The sequence below is a fragment of the Eptesicus fuscus genome, chromosome 3, assembly GCF_027574615.1.
Source record: "Eptesicus fuscus isolate TK198812 chromosome 3, DD_ASM_mEF_20220401, whole genome shotgun sequence".
NCBI classification, from domain to species: Eukaryota; Metazoa; Chordata; class Mammalia; order Chiroptera; family Vespertilionidae; genus Eptesicus; species Eptesicus fuscus.
The window spans coordinates 71,664,474-71,685,732 of record NC_072475.1 but is presented as its reverse complement, the minus strand read 5'-3'; the positions used below and the strand labels follow the sequence as shown (position 1 = coordinate 71,685,732).

Here is a 21,259-nt window from a genome sequence, read left to right as displayed (position 1 = left end):
CTGGAGGCATATCTCAGATGTGGGGGTTCCCACTGAGAACCCTGGGGTCTAAACCCCAAGCTGGTACCCCCAGCCCAGAGTGCGAGAACTGAGAAAGGTACCCTCATAACATCTGGCTGTGAGAAGCAGCAAGATTTCTGTCTGCCAGTGAGAGATGGCTGGAAATGCAGGCAGCCTCTTACAGGGCTAATGCACAAAATTTCATGTGTAGCCACTCACCTTGGGATCCAGCAGAGGGAGGGCAGAGTGGACTAGAGCTGTGTGAAAAGAAGCCAGGATTGAGGGTCTGGGGTTAGAGTTTGGAAGACAGCAACCACAGTTTCCTGTGATGAGTCATTCCCTCTCACTGCAGAGGGCATCTTTCTCAAGCAGACCTTTACCATCCAGGCAGTTTTTGCCTGTGGGGAGGGGTAGCAGTTGACTTATTGTAAAACCTCTCATCCCACTTTGTGGTCAATAGCCTGAGGCAAATCAAAACTGAATATCAATTATACTGCAGGCAGAGGAAGATCTCTGGAGGCTTTGTGTCTTTCCCTGTTCTCCTCCTGAGCCTGGGTCTAGGAAATCAGATCCTGGTGCACATCTTGGTCATTCTGAAAGCACCCTGACCCACTAGAGGAAGCCAGAAGCTGTGCATTACTCATAGCTCCAAAGAGGATATTCAAGGTGAGTCACAAAGAGTATCTGACATTGTCCTGCACTAGAGATTGAAACTCGTAGCAGATCTCCCTAAATCATAGACACAAACCCAAACAGGCAACTAAAATGGGGCGACAAAAAACAAGCCCTAACTGAAAGAACAACATAATTTTTCAGAAGAAGAGTTTAATGAAATGGAGATAAGAAATTTATCAGATATAGAGTTCAGAAAAATGATGGCAAGGATGCTCAACAGGATGAGAAAAGACATAGTAACTATGAAGAAAGACCAGTTGGAAATCAAGAATGAGATGATGGCACTAATAAATAATGCAGTGGAAGGAACACACAGCAGATAAGGGGAAGCTGAGGACTGGATCAGTGAATTAGAAGACAGAATGGAAAAATTCACTCAATCAGAGAATCATAAAGAAAAATCAATTAAAAAAACCAGGAAGACAGGATAACAATATTCACATCAGAGGTGTACCAGAAAGTGAAGAAAGTAAGCAAAGGCTAGAGAACATGTTGAATCATAATGGCATAAAACTTCCCAAGCCTAGTGAAGGATAAAGTCACACAAGTTCAAGAAGCACAGATTATACCAAGCAAGAAGAACCCAAACAGGCCCACTCTCAGACACACCATAATTAAAATGCCAAAAATTAAAGACAAAGAGACAATCTAAAAGGCAGCAAGAGAAATGCAATTTGTTACCTACAAAGGAGCTCCCATTAGGCTGTAAGCTGATTATTTATCAGAAACTCTACAGTACAAAAGGGAATGCCATGAAGTATCCAAGATAAGGAAAATCAAGGATCTGAAATAAAGATTACTATATCCAGCAAGGCTATGACTCAAAATAGATGGTGAAATAAAGAGCTTCCCCAACAAAAAAAGATGAAAGGAATTTATCACCGCCAATCTAGCACTCAAAGAAATGATAAAGGGAATGCTCTAATGAGAAGAAGAAATAGAAAGAGAAACATAGACATAAAGAACTAAATGGCAATAAATAGGTACCTATCAATAATAACCTTAAATATAAATGGATTAAATGCTCCAATAAAAAGACATAGGGTTGCTGAATGGATACAAAAACATGATCCAATTATATTTTGTCTACAAGAGACCCATCTCATAACAAAATACTCAGGATGAGAAAGAAGGCATGGAAAGAAATTCATGCAAATAGAAATGAGAAAAAAGCTGGGGTAGTAATACTCATGTCTGACAAAATAGAATCCAATATGAAGGCCACTAAAAGAGACAGTAAAAGTCACTTCCTAATACTAAAGGGATAGATCCAATAAGAGGCTATAACCTTGGTAAACATATATCCACACAATATAGGAGCACCTAAATATATAAAAAACAAATTTTGGAGTACTCTAAAGAAGAGATTGACAGTAATAAAATCATAGTAGGGCACTTGAACACCCAGCTAACTTGACTAGATAGATCTTTCAGAAAAAAAAATTAACATAGGAATAGTGACTCTAAATGATACACTGATCACATGGATTTAATTGACATTTATAAAGCATTTCCCCAAAGCTGCAGAATATACATTCTTCTTAAGTGCTCAGAGTTCATTCTAAGTGGGCAAAATGTGACAGTGACCAATCTCTGCCTGTGCTCCAATGCCCACCCTTAGCTCACTGCTCTTGTTCCTTGTAGCCTAGTCTTCTTTTTCCTTTCTTTCATCTTTCCAGTTTTCACAGCTCTAGGTAAGTAACAAATGAAAAAAAATATTCAGATCCCTCTGAGTTTAAGGAATTATTCTAGACAGTTAGTTTTAGCTACACCCAAGTCCTTCTCTATGTGCTCCTTTTAGTTTACCCTTCACTGCTTCTGAATGGATTGGTTAATGAAGGTGAAGGAATATAGAGCATGAAGAATGTGACAAATGAAAAAGAACTGCTCTAGGTACATAGAGAAGAAGAGAGAACTTTCTTAAAAAACCAAGCGAGGAGTACCCAGAGCAGCTAAAACCAGTCTTTAATACAGAATCAGAGTCCTGCAGATACAAAAGCCTCAACCAGCAACATCCTGTGAATGACTCTGTAGGAGGAGCATGCTACCAGTTAGAGTAATCAACTCCATTGCTCTCTGAATTGGATGACAGCACTGGATTTGCTTATTAGTAGATGAAGGCAGGCCCCAGAACTGCTCTAGTTTTCTATGCTATTTATTTACTATCATTATTCCAGACCCACTTTATGAAGCTCCCAAAGCTTATGGGAAATATGGGTGAGACCCGACTCAAGGGCAGCCACTCTCTAGGTGGGCCAGAAGCTGATAAGGCTCTGGAACAGGGAAAATGACTGCTGACTGGCATGGGAAGCTTCTTTCTCCCCCTGAAATCTGAAGGGAGAATATCAGATAAAGAGTGGAAAGTTGGCGATGGTAAAGGAAGGTGACAAGGAAAGTAAGCAAGGAGAAGCTCAAAGGTTATAGCTCTAGGTAAGAAAAGCTATCAGTGAGAAGACATAAATAGGATGAAGAATAAGAACCTAAAAAGAAGAGGATGAGCTAGTTGGTTAGCAGGCAAAGAACTACAGAGAGATGAACCAAGTAACCATAACTGGCAGAAGTGCTGACTCTTGTTCCTGAGAGAGCAGCATGATGATTCAGTCCTTGGAGACATACTGGATCCTTCCACTTCCTGAACAACCTACCGTTCCCCTCCCTGTGAGGCCCACTTATGTAACCTGCTCCCATGAGATTCCCATCACTGTTACTGCCATGTGCGGTTTAAGGTAAAGCTACCTCAACTGAAGGTACACAGAGAGTGGTTTGGTCCTTGCAACCAAGGAAAGAAAACCTCTTTTTAAAGTACTATGGAGTGCCTAGCCAGCATGGCTCAGTGCTCGAGTGTCAACCTATGAATGAGGAGATCACAGTTCGATTCCTGGTCAGAGCACTGAAAGGGTTAAAGAGAATAAAATGGGGCAGAGAAAGACTTAATGTACTTAGCAGATATCTTGAAGCCTTGAGCACTGCATAGCTCAGATAACCAGAAGACACCTGGCATGGGAAGAACCAATGATGGACCAGAGTCTTAGGTCAGCAGATGGGCTTGCAGCCAGCAAGGAATAATAAAAACCTATCTCTTCCTGCTCTCTTCACTGATGCCTTTCTTGTCTCAGCCCACTTGCACCCAGGTAGTTGGAATAAAATCTTTTTTGATACATTATGAACTCATGACCCTGGCCCACTCGGAACCTTTCAGGCACATGTCCAGGTTGGGGGCTCTATCCCCAGTGTGGGATGTGTAGAAGGCAGCCGATCAATGATTCTCTGTCATCATTGATGTTTCTATCTCTCTTCCATTCCCTTCCTCTCTGAAATCAATGAAAAAATTAAATAGATAGATGATAGATAATAGATAGATAGATAGATAGATAGATAGATAGATAGAGTATTTTGGAGTGAATGGGTTTGGAAATATGAGTGAATTCACATTTAGCACCTTCCAAATGAACCAGGCAGAATTATAGAACTTTGTTAGGCACCATCATGACTGTCTCATGTAAATACCTAACTTCAACTAAGCCATGCCTTCTCTCTATGTTCCATCAGGAAAAGAGAACTGAAAAGCTATGAAAATTATTTATTGCTAATGTAAAGGTCAGAGGTCAGATTTTAGAGTTATATTTTGGAGCTCAAGAATATTTTCATCCAAATTAGTATTAAGAACTGCCAAATCTGAGAACCAAGATTGCAGCATAGGCAAACACCTGTACTCACTGCCTCCCACAACCACATCAAAATTACAGCTGCAATACAGAACAACCATCATCCAGAACCACCAGAAAGCTGGATAAATGGAAATTCTACAACTAGAGAAGTAAAGAAGAAAGTGCATGTAGACTGGAAGGAGTTGCAGAGGCACAGATCAGGCTGGTCCGGCTTCCACATGTGCTGCTTTTTAATTGGGAGGGAGATGTCTCTGTGGAGGCCACCCATGAGGAGCAAGGGGTACCAGCCCCACACCAGATGCCCATCTCAGGGTCCTAGAGCTGGGAAGAGAATTCCTTATAATTATGGGCTGTAAAAACCAGTGCAGATTGGGGCTTAGTGACACAGAGGCTGCTGGAGACCAAGATGTTCCTTTTAAAAGGCCACCACACAAACTGGACTTACAAGATCCCACTTCTCTGAGCTCCAGAACTAGGGTGAGGCTCTGGGGGACCCAGACACATATGAGGAGTAACTGGATTGTCTGGCATTAGGGCAGGAACTTGGGGGCAGCTTTCTCTCAGACATAGGTGCTTGTAGGGGGTCATTGTTCCTTAACTTGGACCTCCCCAGTCACGAGGCTGACTGGCAGCCATTTATGTTTGCTCTGCCCTGGGGATTCCCTGAGACCCTGCCTCATCCAATTTACAATCCCATCCAAGCTGTGTGCAGTGGCTTTTGCATATGAATGTACTGTCCTTTATCAGGTTAAAATATCTCAAACAAGCTGCAGCTCAGTCAGGGAGCCTCAAACCTATCAATAAAAGGCCTAAGACCTGTTGAAACCAGTTTGGCTCAGTGGATAGAGCATCGGCCTGCAGACTGAAAGGTCCCAGGTTCGATTTTGGTCAAGGGCATGTACCTTGGTTGTGGGCACATCCCCTGTAGGGGTTGTGCAAGAGGCAGCTGTTGATGTTTTTCTCTCATCGATGTTTCTAGCTCTCTGTCTCTCTCCCTTCCTCTCTGTAAAAAAATCAATAAAATATATTAAAAAAAAAAAAAAGCCCAAGACCTGACACCAGCACCAGCCTGCTCTGCTTCATAGCTGAGCCTCGTCTGGGCACTTTCAAACCTAATAAAAAGAGGAAGAATCTGCAGATCTCTCTGTAGCTCCTGCTGGGTGGCCCCAGGCAGTGGCTGACTTTATGCCTCCCTGGAGACGCAAGTGCCACTGTACCCAGTGGTCAGTACGAGACCATACCAGATTACAATTCTTCCACATCCATAAGCAACACACTCAAGGGGCAGACTCAGTGAGCACCAAAGCCCCACTGAAGCAAGTCCTGCTTCATAGGGGTGTCTACTGCATAGCAGCTCTCCCACTGTAGTGGCAGCTGTTTCTCATAGACAATTGGCCTGGAGGCCAATTCCTCCCAGTGACACCAACAACAATCAACTCTCAACTACAACAAGACTGGGCACACAGCCCACAAAGGGTTGCACCTAGAATTCCCAGGTCAGGTGACTGGGGAAGCTGAGTCACTGGGTCCTATACAACAACGTCTACACAAGGCCACTCTCCCAACTCAAGAAGACATAGCAGCTCTACCCAATACATAGAAACAAGCACAGGGAAGCAGCCAAAATGCAGAGACAAAGAAATAGGTCACAAATGAAAGAAATGGAAGAAAGCAAACTATTGGATATACAGTTCAAAACCATGGTTATAAGTTTACTCAAGAATCTTCTAGAAACCTACAAGGACCTTAGTGAGAATGTAAAAGAAAAAAAGAAAAAAAGAAAAAAAGAAAAGAAAGAAAAAGGACCAGTCAGAAATTAAGCATACACTGACTGAAATAAAGAATAGTATACAGGGATTCAACAGTTGACTAGAGGATCCCGAGAATCAAATCAATGACTTGAAATATGAGGAAGCAAAAAACATTCAACCAGAAAAGCAAAGTGAAAAAAAGAACCCAAAAATATGAAGATAGTGTAAGGAGCCTCTGGAACAACTTCAAGCATGCCAATATACACATTATGGGCATGCCATAAGAAGAGAGAGAGCAAGATATTGAAAACCTCTTTGAAGAAATAATGATAGAAAACTTCCCCTACCTGGTAAAAGAACTAGACTTACAAGTCCAAGAAGCACAGAAAACCACAAAAAAGAGGAACCCAAAGAGGACTACACCAAGAAACCTCAGAATTAAAGTGCCAAGGGCTAAAGACAAAGAGAGACTATTAAAAACAGCAAGAGAAAAGTAGTTAGTTACCTATAAGGGAGCACCCATATGACTGTCAGATAATTTCTCAACAGAAACTATGCAGACAAGAAGGGAGTGGCAAGAAATATTCAGGAGAGATACACTGGTTGATTGCCTCCTGCATCTGCCCTTACCAGGAGCTGGGATCAAGCCTGCAACCGAGGTATGTGCCCTTGATCAGAATTGAACATAGGACCCTTCAATCAGCTGGCCAATGCTCTAACCATTGAGAAAAACCAACTAGGGCTCACAAGAAAAATGTCCTGTTTGTGGAGCTGCCTGCAAGCATTAGGCTCTTTCTGATAATCTGAAACCTCAGGAGAAGATGTACTTCAAAAACCCTGTGGAGAAAGCTGTGCAGCATTTTAGTCACATCTCTCAGGACCACGCCACCTTGAAGGAAAAGTGGATGTTATCAGGAGCCTGAAAAGCCCAGGGAATCTACAACTATGGCACCCACCGAACAGCTACGAACCCGAGAACACCGTTTCCCAAGTGGCGCAAGCATGCGGATTCAGAGGATCTCTACACTCCACCATGGAAAGGTCAAATTTCGCCTGGGAAAATGAGAGAGAGAACTACATAACCAGACATAAGGAGAAGAGAGAACATGGGGAGACAAAGAAACAGCCCACATATGAAAGAAAAGCAGGCATCACCAGTAAAGGAAGTAAACTAAATGGAGGCAAACAACCTGTCAGAGAAAGAATTCAGAGAAATGGTCATAAGGTGGATGAAAAGAATGGAAGACATATTCGACAATATAAGTAAGAACCAAGAGGAAATGAAGAAACATCAAGAAGACATGAAAAATGACATCGCTGCTGTAAAGAACTCAATAGAAAGCATCAACAATAGACTAGAAGAAGCAGGGGACCGCATCAGTGAGCTAGAAGACAATGTAGGAAAAAATACCCAAGTAGAGCAGCTTCTAGGAAAAAAAAATTAAAAAGCAGGAGGATAGCCTAAGGGAAATTTGGACAACACGAAACAAAACAATATCCGCGTAATAGGGGTTCCAGAAAGAGAGGAAACTGAGCAAGGAATAGAAAACCTGTTTGAAGAAATAATGACAGAAAACTTCCCTGATAGAAGGAAGAAAAAACCCACACAAACCCAAGAAGCTCACAGAGTCCCAAGCAAAATGAACCCCAAAAGACCGATGCCAAGGCACATTACAATTAAATTGGCAAACACCAACGACAAAGTAAGAATATTAAAAGCGGACAGAAAGAGACAGAAAGTTATGTACAAAGGATCCCTCATCAGACTAATGACTTATTTCTCAACAGAAACACATCAAGCCAGAAGGGAATGGAATGAAATATACAAAGTCATGCAAAGGAAGGGTCTGAATCCATGAATACTGTACCCAGCAAGGCTATAAATAAAAATTGAAGGTGAAATCAGGAGCTTCACAGACAAAAAAGGACTAAGGGAGTTTATTACCACCAAACCAGCAATGCAAGATATGCTAAAGATTCTTCTGTAAAAAAAAAAAAAAAGAAAGAAAGAAAGAAATAGGAAGTGAAGAAGGAACACAGGGGTAAAGAATAAAAATGGCGACTTATATAAGTACCTATCAATAATAACTTTAAATGTAAATGGATTAAATGCCCCAATCAAAAGACATAGGGTAACAGATTTGATAAGAAAACATGACCCGGGAGCAACCAAGATGGCAGCATAGGTAAACACCTAAACGGCTGCCTCACACAACCATATCAAAACTACAACTAAAAGACAAAACAGACACCATCCAGAACCACAGGAAAGCTGGCTGAGTGGAAATTCTACAACTAGAAGGAAAGAGGAAAGCACATTGAGACTCAGAGGAGCTGCAAAAGGCTGAGGTACGGAGACGCATGCGCAGTGAGGACCGGCGGCTGACTGCACAAGGAGGCTGAGTGTGCAGCTGGCTTTCTAAAGTGGGAGGGAGACAGAAGCTCCCGACTGTGCTGAACTCCAGTCCCAGGCAAGACTCTGGGAACCCAAATTCATTCGGGGGGAATCTGGACTGTCAGGAAAAGAGAAAGCACATGGAGACTCAGGGGAGCTACGGAAGGCAGAGGTGTGGAGGCATGCGCGTGCAGAGAGGATTGACTGCTGAGTGCACAGGCAGCTGAGTGCGTGGCTGGCTTTCTAAAGCGGGAGGGAGATGAAAGCTCCCGACTACACTGAACTCCAGTTCTGGGCAAGTTTCTGGGAAATCAGACTCATTCGGGGAGAAACTGGACTGTTTGGCAGTGGGCGAAATTTGAGGGTGCTTTCTCTCAGAGGTGCTTGCAGTGATTAACAAGGGACACTGAGATGCAGGGGCCTCATAGGGCAGGGCTGATGGGAAGCCAAGGCTGTCTACTCTGCCCTGAGACTCCACCCATCCAAGCTGAGCACAGAGGCTTTTGCAAGTCTTCTCCCATAAAGGTGTCTCCAGCACAGAAGTTCTCCCAGCGTAGACACAGCTGATCCTCACAGCCAATTGGCCTGGAGGTCAATTCCTCCCAGTGATACCAACAACAATCAAGATTTAACTACAACAAGGCTGTGCACACAGCCCACAAAGGGGTGCACCAAAAGTGTCCACCTCAGGTAACTGGCGGAGGCTGAGCCACTGGGCTATATAGGACACCTACCAAACAAAACTACTCTACCAACTCAGGGAAGCAGCAAAAATGTGAACAAAAACAAACAGATCACAAATGAAAGAAATGGAGGAAAGCAAACGACTGGATATAGAGTTCAAAACTACGGTTATAAGATTTTTCAAGAATTTCCTAGAAAAGGCAGATAAATTTAGCAAGACTCTCAAGGACATGAAAAAGTACCAATTAGAAATTAAACATAAACTGACTGAAATAAAAAATATTATACAGAAACCTAACAGCAGACTAGAGGAATGCAAGAATAAAGTCAAAGATTTGAAAAACAAAGAAGCAAAAAACACTCAACCAGAAAAGCAAAAAGAAAAAATATCCAAAAATTTGAAGATAGTGTAAGGAGCCTCTGGGACAACTTCAAGCGTACCAACATTTGAATTATGGGGGTGCCAGAAGAAGAGAGAGAGTAAGATATTGAAAACCTATTTGAAGAAATAATGACTAAAAACTTCCCCCACCTGGTGAAAGAAATAGACTTAGAAGCCCAGGAAGCGCACACAACCCCAAACAAAAGGAATTCAAAGAGGACCACATCAAGACACATCATAATTAAAATGCCAAGAGCAAAAGACAAAGAGACAATATTAAAAGCAGCAAGAGAAAAACAGTTAATTGTCAATAAGGGAGCATCCATACAATTGTCAGCTGATTTCTCAACAGAAACTATGCAGGCCAGATGGGAGTGGCAAGAAATATTCAAAGTGATGAATAGCAAGAACCTACAACCAAGATTACTCTACCCAACAAAGCTATCATTCAGAATTGAAGGTCAGATAAAGAGCTTCACAGATAAGAAAAAGCTAAAGGAGTTCATCACCACCAAACCAGTATTATATGAAATGTGAAGGGAATTCTTTAAGAAGAGGAGGAAGAAGAAAAAGGTAAAGATAAAAATTATGAACAACAAATACATGTCTATCAACAAGTGAATCTAAAAATCAAGTGAATTAAAAATCTGATGAACAAAATAAACTGGTGAATATAATAGAATCAGGGGCATATAAAGGGAGTGGACTAACAATTCTCGGGGGAAAGGGGTGTGGGGTTTGCGGGAAGAGACTGGACAAAAATCGTACACCTATGGATGAGGACAGTGCGGGAGATATAAGGGCAGAGGGTGGGGTAGGAACCGGGCAGAGGGGAGCTATGGGGGGAATAAAGAGGAAGAATTGTAATAATCTGAACAATAAAGATTTATTAAATTAAAAAAAATAGGCATTGAAAGCATATCAAACAAAAGAAAGAAAGAAAGAAAGAAAACATGACCCATATATCTGCTGTCTATAAGAAACCCACCTCAGAAAAAAAGACGCACACAGACTTAGGGTGAAGGGATGGAAAAAGGTTTTTCAGGCTAATGGAAATGAAAAAAAAGCAGGGGTAGCAATACTTATATCTGACAAATTAGATCTCAAAGTGAATGACATAAAAAGAGATAAGGAAGGCCACTGCATAATACTAAAGGGAGCAATCCAACAAGAAGAAATAACTCTGGTAAACATATACACACCCAATACAGGAGCACCCAAATACATAAAAAAAAAACTCCTGGAAGATATTAAGGGAGAGATTGACAGCAATACAATCATAGTAGGAGACTTTAATACCCCACTATCACCATTGGACAAATCCTCCAAACAAAAAATCAGCAAAGAAACTTCAATCCTAAATGACTCACTAGACCAGATGGGATTAATTGACATCTTCAGAACATTTCACCCCAAAGCCAGAGAATATACATTCTTCTCAAGTGCACATGGGTCATTTTCAAAGATAGACCAAATGTTGGGTCACAGGCAATGTCTCTTCAAATTCAAGAAGATAGAAATTATATCAGGCATCTTCTCAGGTAACAGTGGCATAAAATTGGAAATCAACTGCAATAAAATCAATTCAAAAATATCAAACACCTGGAGACTAAACAGCATGCTATTAAACAATGACTGGGTTGCCAGAGAGATCAAAGGAGAAATAAAAAAACATCATGGCAACAAATGACAATGAAAACACAACTATCCAAAATCTATGGGACACAGCGAAAGCAGTCTTGAGAGGGAAGTTCATAACTCTACAAGCCTACAGCAAAAAAACAAGAAACAATGGTAATAAATGACCTAACCCTACAACTCAACGAGTTAGAAAGAGAGCAACCAGTGTAAGCAGAAGGAAGGAAATAATAAAGGTCAGAGCGGAGATAAATGACATAGAGACCAAAAAAAAAAAAAAAAAAAAAAAAAAAACAATACAAAAGATCAGCAAAACCAAGAGCTGGTTCTTTGAAAGGATAAACAAGATTAATGAACCTCTAGCCAGGCTCACCAAGAAGCAAAGAGATAGAACCCGAATAAACAAAATCAGAAATGAAAGAGGAGAAAAACAACAGACCCCACCGAAATACAAATGATTATTAAAAAATACTATGAACAACTCTATTCCAACAAACTGGACAACCTGGAGGAAATGGAAATATTCCTTGAAAAATACAACCTTCCAAAAACTCAATCAGGAAGAATCTAAACATCTCAACAGGCCACGTGCCCCTGGGTCTGGGAGAGGCCAAGTGTCCTTGGGTACGGGTGAAGCCAGATCCTGGGTCCGGGTGAGGCCGTGCGCCCCTGGATCCATCCGGGTGAGGCTGGGTCTCAGGCCCGGGTGAGACCACGCGCCCCTTGGATATGGGTGAGGCCACGTGCCCCTTAGTCCAGGTGACGCCGTGCCCCTGGGATCGGCCGAGACCAAACCAGAGGGAGTCAGACCTCCATTACCACCATTTGTCCACCATCCAGAGCTGAGGGGTCAGTGCTGACATGTACACATAAGGAACTACTGGACATCGAAATTGGGTCTCAAAAGAACTGTTGGTCCAGGGGGAAGCTCGCTACAGATTGATTCATTTGCCTGTCAGCATAAATATTATTGCTCGTCTCACATTCAGTTCTTATTAGTATATATCTAGTGACATTTGATCTCGTTCATCTAGAGGAAATGATGAACAACATAGACTGAGGAACAAGAACAGAACCAGAAGCAAGGAGGCATCGATCGGACTATCGGGCCTCAGAGGGAGGATACGGGAGGGTAGGGGGAGGGTGGGGGGAGGGGGAGAGTTCAACCAAAGGACCTGTATGCATGCATATAAGCCTATCCAACGGTTAAGTTCAACAGGGGATTGGGGCATGCGTGGGGAGAGGGGTGGGATGGGAATGGGGGGATGAGGACAAATATGTGACACCTTAATCAATAAAGAAATTAAAAAAAAAAAAAAAAAAAAAAAAAAAACATCTCAACAGGCCAATAACTATGGAAGAAATAGAAGCAGTCATCAAAAAGCTTCCAGCAAAAAAAAGCCCAGGGCCAGAGAGCTTCACAGGGGAGTTTTACCAAACATTCAAGGAAGAAATAAAACATATCATCCTCATACTATTCCAGAAAATTCAAGAGGAAGGAACACTTCCAAGCTCATTCTATGAAGTCAGCATTACCCTAATACCAAAACCAGATAAAGAAAACACAATGAAAGAGAATTACAGGCCAATAACCCTTATGAACATAGATGCCAAAATCCTCAACAAAATTCTAGCAAATAAGCTCCAGCAGTACATCAGAAAGATCATACACCATAACCAAGTAGGATTTATCCCAGGGATGCAAGGATGGTACAATATCCACAAATCAATAAACGTGATACATCACATAAACAAATTTAGAGATAAAATCACATAGTTATATCAATTGATGCAGAAAAAGCATTTGACAAAATCCAGCATCCTTTCTTGATAAAAACTCTCAGCAAGGTGGAAATAGAAGGATCATACCTCAACATAATAAAAGCCACATATGATAAACCCACAGCAAACATCATATTCAATGAGAAAAAACTGAAACCATTTTCCCTAAGAACAGTAACAAGACAGGGATACCCACTCTCACCACTTCTGTTCAACATAGTACTGGAAGTATTATCCATTGCAATTAGACAAGAAGAAGAAATAAAAGGGATCCAAATAGGAAAAGAAGAAGTAAAGCTGTCCTTATTTGCAGATGACATGATATTGTACATAAAAAACCCAAGAGACTCCATAAAAACACTATTAGAATTAATAAATGAATTTGGCAATGTAGTAGGATACAAAATTAACGCCATGAAATCTATGGCATTTCTATACACCAATGGTGAACTTACAGAAAGAGAGACTAAAAAAGGAATCCCATTTACCACTGCACCAAAAATATTAAGATACCTAGGAATAAACTTAACTAAGGAGGTAAAAGACCTATATGTGGAAAACTACAGGACACTGAAAAAAGAGATAGAGGAAGAGATAAACAGATGGAAGGACATACCATGTTCATGGATTGGTAGAATCAACATCATTAAAATGTCCACACTACCCATAGCAATCTATAGATTCAATGCACTCCCCATTAAAATACCAACAGCATATTTCACAGACCTAGAAAGAACTCTCCAAAAATTCATCTGGAATAAAAAAAGACCCCAAATAGCCACAGCAATCCTGAGAAAGAAGAATAAAGTAGGAGGGATCTCAATACCAGATTTCAAGCTGTATTTCAAGCTGTTCTCAAAACAGCCCGGTACTGGCCCAAGAACAGACATATAGATCAATGGAACAGAATAGAGAATCCAGATATTGACCCAAACCACTATGCTCAATTAATATTTGACAAAGGAGGCATGAACATACAATGGAGTCAAGATAGTCTCTTCAATAAATGGTGTTGGGAAAATTTGACAGATAAATGCAAAAAAATGAAACTAGATCACCAACTTACACCATACACAAAAATAAACTCAAAATGGATACAGGACTTAAACATAAGACGGAAAACCATAAAAATCCTAGAGGAATCCACAAGCAGCAAAATCTCAGACATGTGCCAAAAGAATTTCTTCACTGATACCGCCCCTAGGGCAATGGAAGCTAAAGAGAAAATAAACAAATGGGACTACATCAAAACAAAAAGCTTTTGCACAGCAAAAGAAACCACCAACAAAACAACAAGAAAGCCCACTGTATGGGAGAACATATTTGCAAATGATATCACTGATAAAGGTTTAATCTCCAACATCTACAGGCAACTTATACAACTTAATAAAAGGAAGATAAATGATCCAATAAAGAAATGGGCAACGGACCAAAATAGAATCTTTTTGAAAGAAGACAGAAGAAAAGCTAAGAGGCACTTGAAAACATACTCAAAGTCACTAATTATCCGAGAGATGCAAATCACAATGACAATGTGGTACCATCTCACACCTGTCAGAATGGCTATCATCAACAAATCAACAAATGACAAGTGTTGGCGAGGATGCGGAGAAAAAGGAACCCTCGTGCACTTCTGGTGGGAATGCAGACTGGTGCAGCCACTTTGGAGAACATTATGGAGTTTCTTCAAAAAACTAAAAATGGAACTCACAGTTGACCCAGTGTTCCACTTCTAGGAATATATCCCAAGAAACTAGAAACACCAATTAGAAAGGATATATTCAACCCTATGTTCATAGCAGCATAATTCACCATAGCTAAGATTTGGAAACAGCCTAAATGCCCATCAGCAGATGAGTGGATTAGAAAACTATGGTACATCAACACAATGGAATACTATGCTGCTATAAAAAAAAGAAGGAACTCTTACCATTTGCAGCAGCATGGATGGACCTGTAGAGCATTATGTTAAGTGAAATAAGCCAGGCAATGAAAGAAAAATACCATATCATCTCACTCATTTATGGAAAATAAAGAACATTATAACCTGATGAACAAAAAGATAGATAGAGAGAAAGTAAAGCACCAAACAGACTGTCAAATTACAGCGGGAAGTCTGGGGAGTTTTGAGGAACGGAGTGGGGGGGGGGGGCAGGGGTCGGGGAAAGATCAACGAAAGGACTTGTATGCATGCATATATGCACAACCAGTGGACACAAGATACTGGGGAGGTGGGATGAGGGCATGCGACAGGGGGTAGGGGAAGCTGGGGGAAGGTCAATGAGGGGAAGAAAGGAGATATATGTAATACTTTAAACAATAAAAAAGAAGAAATATTCAAAGTGATGAATAGTGAGGACCTACAATCAAGATTACTCTACCCAGCAAAGCTATCATTTAGAATTGAAAGCCAGATAAAGAGCTTCACAGACAGGAAAAAGCTAATGAGTTTATCACCACCAAACCAGTATTACATGAAATGTTGAAGGTTATTTTTTAAGAAGAGGAAGAAGAAGAAAAAGATCAAAATATGAACAATAAAATGGCAACAAATACACATCTATCAACAATTGAATCTAAAAATAAAAATAAATGAGCAAGAAATCTAATGAACAGAATACAGTGGTGACTAAAATAGAATCAGAGGCATGGAGATGGAATAGAATGATGATTCTCAGAGGGAAGGGGGGGCAAGAAAAGATTAAACAAAGCTTTTATATTCATATATGCATTACCTATGGACATAGAAAATAGGGTGGCAAAGGCCTGAGTTGGGACAGGAACCAACTGGAGGGGAATATGGGGAGGGGGAGGGAAGAGGGACATCTGTAATAATCTCAACAATAAATATAAAAAGAGAGCGAGAGAGAGCGAGAGAGAGAGAGAGAGAGAACTGCCAAGTCTCTCCTTTTCTATCCTAATCACATATAAATAATAGTTTCTGAGTTCCAATTCTGAGGCACAAGGAACATCACATTTGCTGAGCCTATTCTGAAAAAAAAAAAAAAGGGATCTATAAAGAACAGTGATTCAAAGGGACACAAGTCAGCTCTGGTCCCTCTCATATAATAAAACCAAACAGCACAGAAGTTAATTTTTTCTGAGTTAATCCTCTCCAATACGCATCTGACCTATGTAACAGAAGAATGACTGTAATGTATCTGCTGCCACCATGGGCCTAAGGCATCAACAGCTACATCTACATCGTTTAAAACCACAAAGCCTTAAGCATTTCATATGAGCTCACTTACAATGTTTTGATTTTTTCTTCTCTCCCCGAAACACTTGACACATGACATAAATATAAAGACAGTTTGTGAATTTTCAGAAGTACTTTTTCTATTGATACCAGAATTCACCTTACATCCACAATGGACAAGACAATATCACTGAAATTTTTATATCTTTCTCTCCTCTAATTCTTGTCATTCTAATATATCTGATTATGATCAATTTTTTTTTTTTTACTTCTAGTAGGTTGATTTGTATCAAAATACAATTATAGTCCTTATATTGGTAATGACTTTAAAAAAATTAACAGGTATGTAAATATCCTACATAAATAACAAGCCTAACTTGATCGAGTTTAGTTTATTGTAATCTTCTGTATGTTCTCATGTTTTGATTGTTCCCAGCCCCTAATTTCATTTTATAAAATTTAATTGCTTCCATTAAAAATATCCAACACAGTTAAGAGGCCACGCGCACCTGGGTCTGAGCGAGACCATGTGTCCCTGGATCCGGGTGAGGCCTCGTGCACCTAGGCCCGGGTGAGGCCACGTGCCCCTGGGTCTGGGAGAGGCCAAGCGTCCCTGGGTCCGGGCGAGACCATGTGTCCCTGGATCCGGGTGAGGCCTCGTGCACCTACGCCCGGGTGAGGCCACGTGCCCCTGGGTCTGGGAGAGGCCAAGCGTCCCTGGGTCCGGGCGAGACCATGTGTCCCTGGATCCGGGTGAGGCCTCGTGCACCTACGCCCGGGTGAGGCCACGTGCCCCTGGGGCTGGGAGAGGCCAAGCATCCCTGGGTCCCGGTGAGACCATGTGTCCCTGGATCTGGGTGAGGCCTCGTGCACCTAGGCCCGGGTGAGACCACGTGCCCCTGGGTCTGGGAGAGGACAAGCGTCCCTGGGTCCGGGTGAGACCATGTGTCCCTAGATCCGGGTGAGGCCACATGCCCCTTAGTCCGGGTGAAGCCGTGCCCCTGGGTTCGCTGAGACCAAACCAGAGGGAGTCGGACCTCCGTTACCACCATTTGTCCACCATCCAGAGCTGAGGGGTCAGTGCTGACATGTACAGATAAGGAACTGGTGGACATTGAAATTGGGTCTCAAAAGAACTGTTGGTCCAGAAAGAAACTCACTACAGACTGATCCATCTGCCTGTCAACATAACTATTATTGCTCGTCTCACATTCAGTTCTCATAAGTATATATCTAGTGACATATGATCTCGCTCATCTAGGGGAAATGATGAACAACATAGACTGAGGAACAAGAACAGAACCAGAAGCAAGGAGGCATCGATGGGACTATCGGGCCTCAGAGGGAGGATAGGGGAGGGTGGGGAGAGGGGGAGAGTTCAACCAAAGGACTTGTGTGCATGCATATGAGCCTATCCAATGGTTAAGTTCAACAGGGGGTTGGGGCATGCGTGGGGAGGGGGGGGATGGGAATGGGGGGATGAGGACAAATATGTGACACCTTAATCAATAAAGAAATTAAAAACAAAACAAAACAAAACAAAAAAGTATATTGAAAAAAAAAAATATCCAACACAGTTAAGAAGACCAGAAAAAAAAAGCGAATGTTAAAATCTTACTCCTTAAAGTTACAAGTAAGGCTACAAATTTAAACTTGGAAATAATGTAAATGATCAAGTTAAACTTCTCAGGGGAACATTTACTTAACTTTAAAAAGATAGCTTATATTTTTTAAAAACTATCTGAGGATTTTATTGCATTTAAGTTGAGACACATTCATTTGGCTTTTTCAAAACAGAGCATCTGCAATGAGTAAAAGTTTTTCTGGAAACAAGTACTATTTTCACTTCCTGTTTCAAATGCTCAAATTTGCAACCTTAATGTTACATGTACTCAGCTTCACAGACTCTATAAGAAACACACATCCATTTTCCTAGTCTACAGCAGCATCTACAGAGCAACGTTCCTGTACCTTTGCTTTTCTTGCCCTTCAGCTGAAGGCAGGGGTGCCTCTGAACTCTGGCATCAGGCAGGTTGATGTGAAAAGGTAATTTAGAATATTCTCACCATGTCAATGAAATGGGTTAAATTCTTAATTTACACATGGCATATTTAAGTAAGATAGATAAAAAATAACCTGGTGACTTTTCATAATCTCCCTTTGCTTTTCATGTGAGAACAGTACGTTTGTAATTTTATGGTTTCACGGGCTTCTTAGGGATGTTGGAATGGAGAAGGGGGGAGAGCAAGGTCAAGGGGGGCAGCTAGACAATGCCTGTTTCCACTTGAGTCAGCATCTCCGGACCTATTGGCAACTGTACTGCACATCCTTCTTTGTTAGACATGAAAGGCATCGGGGGAATGGCAATAAAAGGGAGGGCAAACCAGATAATGAAGAGAAAAAATAACAAAGATCTGACCATCAGTGAGTGACACCTAATACTATATAATGCTGTGTGGATACTGTAGCTCACATACTGTTCACAGGGAGCAACATAATCAGCAGTGTCATCTTCCAGAACCAGACAAATGGTGATTAGAAGGAAGATTAAACAAAAATAGAATATGTATCAACATTCATAATGTGATACTCATGATACCTACCAAATGAATGCCATTCTGTCTTAGTTGTATTTTAGGAATTTATGAGGCATGAACTGAGAAAATTTCAGTGACAAAACCACTCTGATTTCATGAACACTTAAACCAAAGGTAGGTAAATTTTAGTTAAGTACTGTGTTTTATTCCTATATAATAAAAGCCTAATATGATAAGTGTCTGGTTGTCCATACAACCAATCAAAGTGTAATATGCTAATGATAAGCTAAGGCCACTCAACCGCTCTCTATGACATGCACTGACCATCAGGGGGCAGATGATCCAACTGGTAGGTTAGCTTGCTCTGGGATCCTGCTGATTGAGAATGAGTGAGATTGGCCAGACATGCTCTGGAGCCCTCCCGTGGTCCCTTCCCAGCCCCAATTGTGTATCGGTGGGGTCTTTCGACCTGGCCTGCACTCTCTTGCAATCCAGGACCCCTTGGGGGATGTTGGAGTGCTGGTTTCAGCCTGATCCCGCAGGCCAGGCTGAGGGACCCCACAGGTGCACGAATTTGTGCACCAGGCCTCTAGTTGTTTAATAAGCATTAACTAAAGGAATACAAAGAATATGTAACAGAATTGAACTCCATAATCAGTTAGCAAAAGCTGACGTTCAAAAATAAAGATAAAATTTCTTTGAATGTACTGTGCAAAGTCATATGAAAAATTATTAATTTGAATTTGTTCAATTCAAAAAATATTAGAATTGAGCAATTCAAAGCTTGTATAAATTTTTAGAAAACAAAGTTTGCCTAAAGCAATGCAGAAAGACTGATGTTTTATTCCATTAATTTGTATTTTGGATTATTTTGATAACTGTTTAAGAGCTTGCTTTACTTAATAAATTTAAAATAATACTTTTTAAAATATATATATTTTTATTGATTTTTTACAGAGAGGAAGAGAGAGGGATAGAGAGTTAGACACATCAATGAGAGAGAAACATCGATCAGCTGCCTCCTGCACAGCCCCTACTGGGGATGTGCCTGCAACCAAGGTACATGCCATTGACCGGAATAGAACCTGGGACCCTTCAGTCCACAGGCTGACGCTCTATTCACTGAGCCAAACCAATTAGGGCTAAAATGATACTTTTTTAAGGGAGACTAAGAAAAACCAGATTGTAGGGACTATCTTTAGCACTCACTATTCAAAGCACCTATCTCTATATATGATTAAACATAAGTTATGCAGTGTGGCTGCTGTGGCTCAATGGTTGAGCTTCAACCTATGAACCAGGAGGTCACAGTTTGATTCCTGGTCAGGGCACATGCCCAGGTTGCAGGATGAACACCAGTGGGGAGCATCCAGGAGGCAACCTATCAACAATTCTCACTCATCATTGATGTCTCCATCTCTCTCTCTCTCTCCCTTCCTCTCTAAAATAAATAAAAACATATTGAAAAAAATAACATACAAAAGCCTATCAACTGATACTTGGTAGATTAAATACAAAGTTTAGAATTAATAAGTTGACTCTATACTCAGTAATAACTGATTTTAAAAATAACAGAAGTCTAAATTTTAAAACACAATGTTTTTATTATAGTGTAATGCTTTTAACTAAAAATATTTCAAAGTCAATTATCAGATGACACTGCTCTTAATTAGCAAAAATGACAGATTTTAAATTTCAATTCCTGTCCACTTCTGGGCATCAAGGCCTATAACCATTCCAGTCTATAAGAAGTGCAACTGAGAAGTAGGTCTCTGTGAAAGAGCTCTATCACACAAACAATGGCCAATTAAAAATTACTTTTCTATTTATCAAAATCAATCCTCTACCAGTTCTCCTTTTCCATAGCATAAAAAGGTTTATGTATTTGAAAACATACAGCCATTTTCTTTTAAACTAGTCTATAATCTAAACTTTTCAGTATTTCATGATTTCTACTTTTTTCATTAGTTTCCAATACATTTCCTTGATCCTAAGCTATAAGAACCAACCAAAAGCCTTTCCAAATTTTAATACACTGGAGGCCTGGTATACAAAATTCCTGCACAGGGTGGAATGTGTGTATGGTGCGGGGAGGGGTTCCTCAGCCTGGCCTGCACCCTCTTGCAAACTGAGTCCTCTCAGGGGATGTCCAACTGCCAGTCTAGGCTTGATACCACATAGATCCCTATGGGACTGGGCCTAAACCAGCAGTTGGACAATTGCCTCTAATCCCTCTGCCTGTGTACCTGATAGCCTGTAACCACTCACCTGCCTGTCTGATCGTCCCTAACCCCTCTGCCTGCCTGATTGCTTCTAACCCCTCTGCCTGCCTGCCTGCCTGCCTGATCACCCCTAGCCACTTGCCTGCCTGCCTAATCACCTCTAGTCAATTGCCTGCCTGCGTGATTGCCTCTTATCCCTCTGCCTGCCTGCCTGATTGCCCCTAACCACTTGCCTGCCTGCCTGATTACCTCTAACTGCTCGCCTGCCTGCCTGATTGACCCTAAACACCTCTGCCTCACCCTGGATGCCTTGGCTTCATTCAGAA

General features: G+C 41.2%; 1 protein-coding gene across 6 annotated transcripts in view; it reads right to left on the bottom strand.

The window, feature by feature from the left end:
* Positions 1–21,259, bottom strand: part of LOC114229545 (uncharacterized) — a 154,729-nt gene that overhangs the window by 6,688 nt on the left and 126,782 nt on the right. For 4 of the 6 annotated variants that reach the window (XM_054713993.1, XM_054713994.1, XM_054713995.1 and 1 more), the window contains one exon: positions 220–257. The exons of the other annotated variants lie outside the window; for them this stretch is intronic. In XM_054713993.1, coding sequence (XP_054569968.1) covers positions 220–257 — 38 coding nt within the window. The remainder of the gene's footprint in view (positions 1–219; positions 258–21,259) is intronic. 6 annotated transcript variants of the gene reach the window in all.